Here is a 9,010-nt window from a genome sequence, read left to right on the forward strand (position 1 = left end):
ACCTGGCACAGATTCCCTGTGTGACTTGGAGGGCATCTCTCTCTCTGGGCCTAAGTTTCCCCTCTGTACTCTGGGGAGAACAGCCCTGTCCCACAGGGGTGTGTAGGGATACATCCATTATAGATTGTGAAGTTCTTGATACAGCGGTGATGGGGGCCAGAGAAGAACCATAGATACACCCCACACCCTGCAAACATGCCCTGCAGCAGCTGGCATCCATTTAAGCCCCTCCCAGCACCCAGAATGCACCACATCCCACCGAAGCCTTATCAGCGCCCAAGAATACACTAAGCAAAGTCACTGCCAACAAAGAGAGGAGCTGGAGGTTCCCGGGTTATGGCTGGGCAGGCGGAGAGCGGTGATCACTACAACTAACGGGCTAGGAGGCGTGCACATCCTGTCACAGCTGCCGCTGGCCCTGCCGCGAGGATGGGCGTCTCATCCACCCACGGTGTCTGGGCTTTGACTGCAAGCTCTGCCGAGCAGGGGCTGTCATCTAGGATAAGTCAAGGGGGCCCAGCAGAGTTGCTACTATAAGGACAGGACTCCATGCCCAACACCCTGGGTACAGGCCCAGCAGCAAGGGCCGACCCCTCTAGGGTCAGATGAACAGTTCCATCCCTGCTTCATCTCTAGGGGAGTGCATGGCGCGACCCCAGGGATGGAGCTCTAAGGTCCCACCCCTGCCCTCACTTGCTTCTGCAAATCTCTCGAGCGGAGAAGCCAGGGTGGAAAGCTCACAAGAGAGCAGGCTTGCACCCACCATGCCCTCCTGCTTGCAGCCTGGCTGGGAAAGCCCTGGCGAACAGCTTCCCCGTAGCATTTCTGCTTCTGACCAGAATCAGGAAGTACCCAGCCTCACGTGGGAGCAGTGGCATTTGGCAGCTATTAGATCACAGGATTTGTACAGAGACAGATTCCCGAGTGGAGACTGCTTGGATTCAAGGACAGCTCCTCTTAGCCCCCAGCCCAGGAGCCGCCAGATGGCAGAGGACATCAGTGTTCCACTCCTGGCTCTAACACCAGCTCAACCTTTCACCATGCTCAGGCCTTGCCCTGTGCCTCAGTTTCCCCACTGGGCCGGGAGGGTTGATTGCTGTCTCTGCAGATGTCAAGTGCCGAGGCCGAGCCACGCGCAGGCCCAGGAGCGGAGCAGGGCGCAGGGTTGCACTTGGAGAGCAGCATTAACAAGCTCTGGGTGTGCCGCAAGCACATTCCCTCCCCAGTGAGTGAGACTCGCCATCCCGGGCCATGCCAGGTGAGAGCATCACAAAACCCCACGGGCTGCCCCGACCTCGCCGCTCTTCCTGTCCACGCCCCAGCTCCTTCCAAGCACCAGTCGGGCCGGGTGGCTGCAGTGCTGGGGACGAAACCTTGGGCTGGGATTTGACTGTCCCAGAACTGCCAGCAGTCCCGGGAAACTGCAACTGCCATAGCTACCCTCATCAGCTGGCCCTCCCGCCCCTTCCCACAATGCAGTGCGCTCTGGTTAGAAACAGCCCCAAAGCCCCCTGTTCCCAGCAGCACTGCTAAGCACTATGGGATAGATGCCTTGGGAGCTCCAGATTAAGGAATTTTGGGGCCCTGAGTAATATGGAAATTGGGGGGCCCCGCACCTTTCATAAACTAGACAGCAAAGCACTCACCACATATATCCCTGCCCACAGACCCCAGAATGCCCCCCTCCCCACCCTACACACAGGCCCCCAAATGCCTCTCCCACTTCACATGTATCCCACTACAACCCTCCCTTAACTCCCATGTATCCCCACAGCCCTGACATACACCCCACTCACTGCAGTCCCCAACATCTCCCATTACTCACCCCACTGCTCCCACCATCCCCACCACCCTTCAACATTCCCCAGCCTCCCAATCCTCCCTAACTCATGCCCCCAAAGGGCCCACTCACCCCACAGCCCACCAACAACTCAGCCCCAACCCCCAGGACCTGCCTGGACCTTCACCAGCACAGTGCGCGCCCCCATCTCAGTGCTTAGCTGCTGTCCCAGGCTAGAGTGGCTGGACCCCATGCAGCCACCCAGCAACTGTGTGTGCCCCCATCGCTCCCTGTACTCACATGGCCCAGTGCTGCTCGGGTTTGATCCACAACAGACGAGGGGCCAGGCCACACTGAGCCAGCAGTGTTATGAGCTGGCGCACGGGTCGCAGTGCTGCTCAGTTCTGGGCTCTCTCCCCTGGGATGCGGGCCCCAGGCCAGCACACCAAGTGCACATGGGTTAATGTGGGCCAGCCTGGAATGCCCAGGCCCACATCAGAACAGTGCTGTCAGGACAGAGGGCCCCTCACACTACCAGAGCAGCACAGAAGGCCTTAAACCAGGTGGAACCGGCCCCCCTAGGATTCCTCCTACACAGGGACTTCCCCAGGGCAATCCAGGCTCAGCACCAGCCCAACTTCCAGCCCTCAGGTAGGGGTCAGCCCTGAGGAGCAATTCACTGAGAATCAGGCTCAGCCCCCCGGGTGTGACACACAGACCCACTGCAAGGGGGAGAGAAACCAGGGTTTCCCCAGGCTGACTCCCCTGCACCAGCCGCCTCCTCACTTAGTAGGGCCTCTCCCACGAGCAGGCCCCAGAAGTCTGCACACTGCTCTCCCTGCCTACAGCCCCTGCACAGCCACTCCCTGGTTTGCTTTGTGAAATGGGCGTGGCGCACCTTGGGAAGAACTGGAATTTCTGCATGTTTCCCCTTGAGAAGCTATAAAGCAAACTCCGGGTCTAAAAATAAAGCCAGTGATTTATCCAAGGGCTTAATTTCAGCCTGTGTACTTTGGGAGAGAGAGACTGCTTCGGCAACCACAGGGCCAGCTCTGAAAGCAGCATTCAGGACCTGCAGCTCCCGGGGCTGGGAGATACTTAGAGATCTCCGTTTGTCATATTCCCTCGGCTTCTGGCTCCAGCAGAACCCCACCAGCCCCTGCTTTCCACCCTGGCCCGGCACTAGGCTTCGAACAAAGCCCAGGCTGGGAGAAGAGCTGTTTTCTCAAGATGGGAAAATTTGTGATGAAGCTGCAGCTGAGCAGAGAGAATCCGACGACAAGGGTCTCATCTCCCAGGGCGGCCCTAGGCCTCCATTAGAGACGGGCACTGGCCGCACGGCTCTGACCCACAGCCTGGCTTTGCCAGAGCTTGCTGGGATGTCAGGATGTTCCCATCAGTGGGTGCCAGGAGTCCCTTTTGACAACTAATAAATAAAGCAAGCAGCAAGATCAAAATCCTCACAGATAGAAAAGGTACCAAGGGAACCAGACGGGTGATTACACACGTCAGATTTTCCTCTAAGGGGAATCACGTCCCTCACCCACACGGACAACTTTCCGGGAGGTATCTGGCTTTGCTATTGGACCACTTTGCCCTTTCAACTGAGCACACCCCCGGGTGGCACGTTAACAGCTTTAGAGCCTGCAGCCCTTGTCACTGGCTAGAATGAGACCTACTCGCCCCAGGGGCGGAGAGGTGGCGAGGAGAGGAAATAGTACTGGCTCCCTATACGAGCCCATACTCCAGCATGGTTGGCCCTCTTTGCTACATTTGACTCAGCAGTGAAATAGTTAGAGACACCGAAGTCAACTTAAAATGTGGCCCAAAATGGCAATCCTGAAAAAAGCTTTATAAAAGCCCAGAGACCAACAGAAATGCTGCCCCACTCAACACACGCTCCAGTGGAAAATGCTGCCTTTGTTCCACAAGCCAGTCCCTGCTGCCTCAGGCACCCAAACCCAGCAGCAAGAAGAACTGGGAAGCCAAAGAGCCACCTGCACTGATGTCCAGCGTCTGAGAGAGGGGAAAAAAGCAAACAGACCACAGATAGCACATTTCACTTTCACTCATCTAAGACATCATTAGTCACAGAGACAGGAGTTTGCTTTCAATGCATTTTTAAGGTGGCACTGCCCCTTTACGGATGCTGACACTTTGTCATCAGGTTTCAGAGTTAATGCCACAGGGAGATGGATGGGAGAAATTCACGGCAGAGCGGTTTCTAGCATCAGGATCCGCCAGCGCTGCTTTGGAGCCCATGCAGAATGACTGCTTCCCAGACATAAGGGGTTAACAACTTAATTTTTAAAGACAGTGAAAGTTTAAACCCTGCCAGAACCATTGGTGTGGCCAGAGAATCACCGGTTTGGTACATCCCCACATACCAGCTCAGTCCAACACCCATCCCCGCAGACCGGGTGGTGGCACCGCACACTTCCCCGATGCCCCACTCGGCTGCAACCACGGCTCACGCTTGGCCTGGCACACCCATCCCTGGGACGGGAAGGCTCAGTCAGTGCCATGGACTACCCCATCCTCTCTGCCCAGCGGGCCAGTCACAACGGAGGTTTGTTAGGATGCAGACAACTCCTGCCCTCCCCATTCCCATTTCACATGGGTCACCACAGTGCCATCAGAGGGGCAACTTCTCACCAACAACTGGGGCCAGTTCCATCTGCCCATTGGAGGTGGAAAGCCCTATGCTCCCCCATCACCAAAGCCTCCAAGCTACACAGCACTCCAGCCTCCATATTTGGAGAGATCTCTGTTCGAACTCTTCCCCCGTGCTATCCGAGGTCTGCCTGCCATGATCCTCCTCAGTTATAACTTAGATAATTTTTTCACTTCAAGGTCCAAGAGACACAGACACGGTTTTCATCTCGAGGCCAAAAGACCAAAAACGTCAAGACACTTGATCATGGCCTTGGATAGGCCAAGAGACTACTTAATACACCACGTGATAGTCCCCTTCCCACCCTGGGGCCAGCACATCTTTGTGGGTGGGACTGGGGACCAGATGGGAGAATGAACCAGGCCTACAGATGCTCTAAGCAAAGAGAGTAGAAATAAATTGGGGTGCGAGGAAATGTAACCACTGGTGGGTGGAGAGAACCAATGCCTTCCAGTTACCTCCTCCCCATACAACGCTGAAGTGGCTTAGATCACTAGGAGAGCCACATTGGGTAATGGTGGGAGGAGAGGGTCTCATGTTGCTTGTAAGTTACCTGGGGGCACACAATACCAACAAAATGGAACTGTCTCTCACCAGCTCATCCAGGTTCTTGAGGTCACACAAGGAGATTCTCTGCGGCCTGCTAGGGTAGACAGGTGACTCAGGGCCCAGGTCTTGGTTATCCTCCTGGGTTTCCAGCCCCCCATAGGCTATCTGATCCCTCATTTCCTCCTCAATCTCCTGCTCCATCTGGATCAGCATGGGGGCCAGCATCCCAAACTTGGAGCCCCTCCTGGCGACCTCCAGAAGGCACAGGACGAAGTTCTTCTCATTCTTCTTCAGCACCAGGTCATTGGTTTCGAACATCAGCACATCCTGGATGCCCAGGTCCTGCCGGCACCACTGGATGAAATTGGAGATGTTGTCCCTGGCGATGAAGGAGCCAGGCACCACATTCTTGGCCTGGTAGACAACCTCATTCTGGGGCACCCTCATGTGGGCAGCAGCTTCTGGGTGCTGCTGCTGGAACTCCAGAGCAATGTGGTTGACGTTGTTGGCATGTTGGCAGAGATCACACCCGGTCTCCAGGGTCTCCATGAAATTCTCCACCTGGACATCCCAGCCATAGAGGATGTTGAGCCACTCAGCTAGGTCCTCCTTCATGGCATAGAGATACTCCTCACTGGACCGGAAAGGCCGGATGCTCTTGGAAGCTGCAGACTGGATGTTGCTCAGCTCAGCCATCTTGCATCCCGTCCCTGGGCGTCACTTCAGCGAGAAGATGACGCACATTAGAGACAGAGAAAAGCAGAGAAACTCCCACTCCTCCCTCACCTCTCCAGTGAGTTGGAAGCCACGCCCAGCTCCTCCTATGTAGCAGACAAGTCCAACAATGGGAACAGATTGCATCATCGGGATCCAGATGCCAGCTATTGAGTGGAAGTAGCATGGTCCCATGGGCAGGGCTGGTGTCACTTTGGGCGAGTTCCTTCCCTTCCCCTCTCTGTGCCTCAGTTTCCCCAATCTGTAAATTGGGGGCTGTGAGGCACATCCCACATGCATGAAGCGCTTTGAGGTCTTGGGACCTGATTTCCAGGAGTATTCAGCAACCCTGAATCCCACTTACTTCATCTGAAATTGCAAGTCCTCTGCAAACAGGGCCCATCACCCAGTATCTTTAGCTCAAGTGACACCCTGAAGCTTTCGTCTCATGGCCCCTTCCCTCTGCTCTGCCCTCATTCCTCCTGTTGGGGCGGGGAGACCATGCAGGTCAGCAGACTCTGGGAATATTTCCAGCCCTTGGTCATCAGTTATTTTTTAACTAAGGGAACAAGGAGCCAGTCACCAGCCATTGAACAGAGGGGAGACACCCCTGCGGCCAGGCCTGGCCTGCCCTGAGTGAGGAAGTGGCAGGAGCCAGTTGGGTTTCAGGACCGTATTCACCGGCTCCTTTCAGGTGCCTAACAAGCCGCTCTGGGCTGCAGCCCTTGTGCAAGGGTGACTCACCGCCGGCCTTCACCAGCCGCCAGCTGAGCTGCGGCCCGTATCCAGAGCTCGGAGGGCTTGGGCCTAGGGGGCCTCGAGGCACTTTTCCGAGCGGGGGAAGGAGGGGTGCTGCATCCTGGCCAAGCACGAGGAAGGGCCTTAGGGAAGGGCCATGCAAGATACACCCGGCAGCTGCAGCGGAGCCCTTTGCGAAGCACGGAGCTCAGGAGCGGGCTGCCGAGTTCCTTTCCCCAGCCAGACCGAGAGGCAGCCGCTGGAGCTGCCCAGCTCCCCGCAGGAGGGGCCGCCTCTCCCGGCGCAGGGCAGGGCCCAGGGAAGGGGAGAGAGGTGGGCGCTGCTCACCTGAGTCACCATCCTCCCTGCCCCTCTCCCCCGCCGGCGCCGGCCGCTAGCGATCGTCCGAGCAGCCGGGGCAGAGGGAGCTCGGCCGGGGGGGCTCCACGGGCGGGCGGCGGGGCAGAGCCGCGCAGCCTTAGGGAGCCGGGGCTCGCTGGAGGGAGACTCACCCTCGTCCTCGCCGGAGCCTCCCCCGCCAACGCCTCGACGAGGTTCAATCCGCCAGGGCTGAGCCTCGCCCGGGAGCAGCCCAGCGCCCGGAGTTTCCCGGGGCCAGTTCGCGTCTGTCCCCGGGCGGGCAGTTCGGCGGGGCCCGCTCGCTGTGGAAACTCCCCGCTGCCCTCAGCTCGCCGCCGGCTCCAGCCGCCAGAGGCCGGGGGGACAAAGGCGGCGGGCCGCCCACTTGGCTCCGGAGCCGGCCCGGGCGGGGCTGCGCCCACAGTTAAAGCGCCAGCGCCGCGTTCCGCCCGGGCGCGACTGGCCGGGGGCCGCATTGTGCCGTGGAGGAAATCGGGGGATTTTCAGCGAGTCCCGGGATGGGCGCGGGGCAGTGACCTGTGCTGGGCAATAGCCAGAAGCCGGGTTAAATCCCTTCTGTGGCTCCCGGGGAAGGCTCAGTGGCGAGGGCGCAATGCCCTGCCTGCAGAACCGGGCTAGTGGCGGCCCCGATCCTGCCACCTGCTCCGCGCCAATGGACCCTCTGTGCCTACGGCTAGTCTGCGGGATCGGCACCGTGCCACGACCTGGGGACTTTGCTACGGCCCCTTGAGACCTACAGAGGAAAAGCCAAAGATGCAGCAGACTGGGAGTCAGGAGACTCGGGGTCTATTTTCAGATCTGCTGTAGAGTCGCTAGGTGGCCTTGTGCCTCAGTTTCCCTAACCCTAACCCTGGGCAAAATGATATGTGGCTTTGTAATACGCTCTAAGGTCTACCGCTGAAAGGTGCCACTGAAGTGCTGAGTGTTATTAGAGATATAACTATTAGCACAATATATTCTAACAGTGATCCCTGGCTTGCACCAAGGACTTGAACCCAGCTGTTTTGCGCAGTTGCAGAACTGGCATTTGCAAGATCTAGTTTCTCTTCCAATTTAAAAAAGAAAAACAAGCAAAACACTTCTCCCTGGAATCTCAGTGTCAAGAAGGCATCTCGGGTTTGTTAAGGATGGCCAAGCTAGGCATCAGTTTTGAGCTAGGAGCCTGCCATGAGGTTTCACCTCAGCTGGGCTCTTAGGAACAGGTCTCCCACCCTGAGGTTACAAAGGTTGGTTCTGGACATGAAGAGGCTATGTCTTTAAGATATTAAATGATCTAATTCTTCCTGCCTGTGACACAGCCGTTCACCATTATTTGTCAGCCCTGAGTCATGATCTCATTGTCAAGTTTAAATATTTAATCGACTGGCAGCTGCACAAAGAACTCTACAGCAGTTTGCAAGTAAGAGCCAATGTTTGAAAACAAGACTCAGTTGGGAGCTTTTGTAAAGAGGAGAGAAGCTGTGTTCTTGAAGGGAAGGTTACTTCCTGTAACTGGAGGTTCTTTGAGATGTGTGTGCCCTATCTGGATTCCAAATGTGGGTGCGCATGCACGCCTTGCGCCGGAGCTGATCACGGTCGCGTCCGTTGATCCACACGTGCATTGGGTGTCAACCGCATGGCATGTCCAAAGCTTTAAGAGGCTACGCGTGTCAGTGCCACTCCAGTTCCCTCTTACCTGGAAGCAAGGGAACTCACAGCAGAGAGATGGAGGGCGGGATTGGAATCCAGGCAGGGACCACACATCTCGAAGAACCTCCAGTTACAGTAACTAACTTTCTCTTCTTCTTCAAGTGCTGGTCCCTAGGTGGGTTCCAAACATGGGAGAGTAGCGAGCAGTGGTCAGTGAGGAAGTGGGCGGGAGGGCTCTGTAGGATAGTGTGTGACCGACTGCTGCATCCATTACAGTGGCAGGGGTGATGGCGTAATGGGCGGAAAAGGTGTGGACGGAGGTCCAGGTGGCTGCTCTACAAATGTCATGCCACGAGACAGCCATGAGGAAGTCCAACGTAGCAGTATATGCCCGCGTAGAGTGGACTGTGACCCCCAGAGGCGGGAGACACAGGAAAGCGCACTCCAGTTGTCAGTACACCAGCTGATCCATGGAGGGAGTCACTGTGAAGAGAGTGCGTGACCCTGGCAGCATTCAGCAATGGTGATGAAGAGTTGAAGAGACA

General features: G+C 56.8%; 1 protein-coding gene across 3 annotated transcripts in view; it reads right to left on the reverse strand.

Annotated features, from left to right (window-relative positions):
• The window catches only part of GAS2L1 (growth arrest specific 2 like 1), a 36,352-nt gene extending 29,136 nt beyond the window's left edge, over positions 1–7,216 (reverse strand). For 2 of the 3 annotated variants that reach the window (XM_074972622.1, XM_074972620.1), the window contains exons 1-2: positions 6,968–7,216; positions 5,049–5,723 (exon numbers count right to left, since the gene is read on the reverse strand). In XM_074972622.1, the coding sequence (XP_074828723.1) occupies positions 5,049–5,699 (651 nt within the window). In that variant the 5' untranslated portion in view covers positions 5,700–5,723; positions 6,968–7,216. The other variant, XM_074972621.1, reaches the window with a different exon arrangement.
• Between the last annotated feature and the right edge of the window lie 1,794 nt (positions 7,217–9,010).

The sequence above is a fragment of the Natator depressus genome, chromosome 15 (assembly GCF_965152275.1).
Source record: "Natator depressus isolate rNatDep1 chromosome 15, rNatDep2.hap1, whole genome shotgun sequence".
Classification (NCBI taxonomy): Eukaryota; Metazoa; Chordata; order Testudines; family Cheloniidae; genus Natator; species Natator depressus.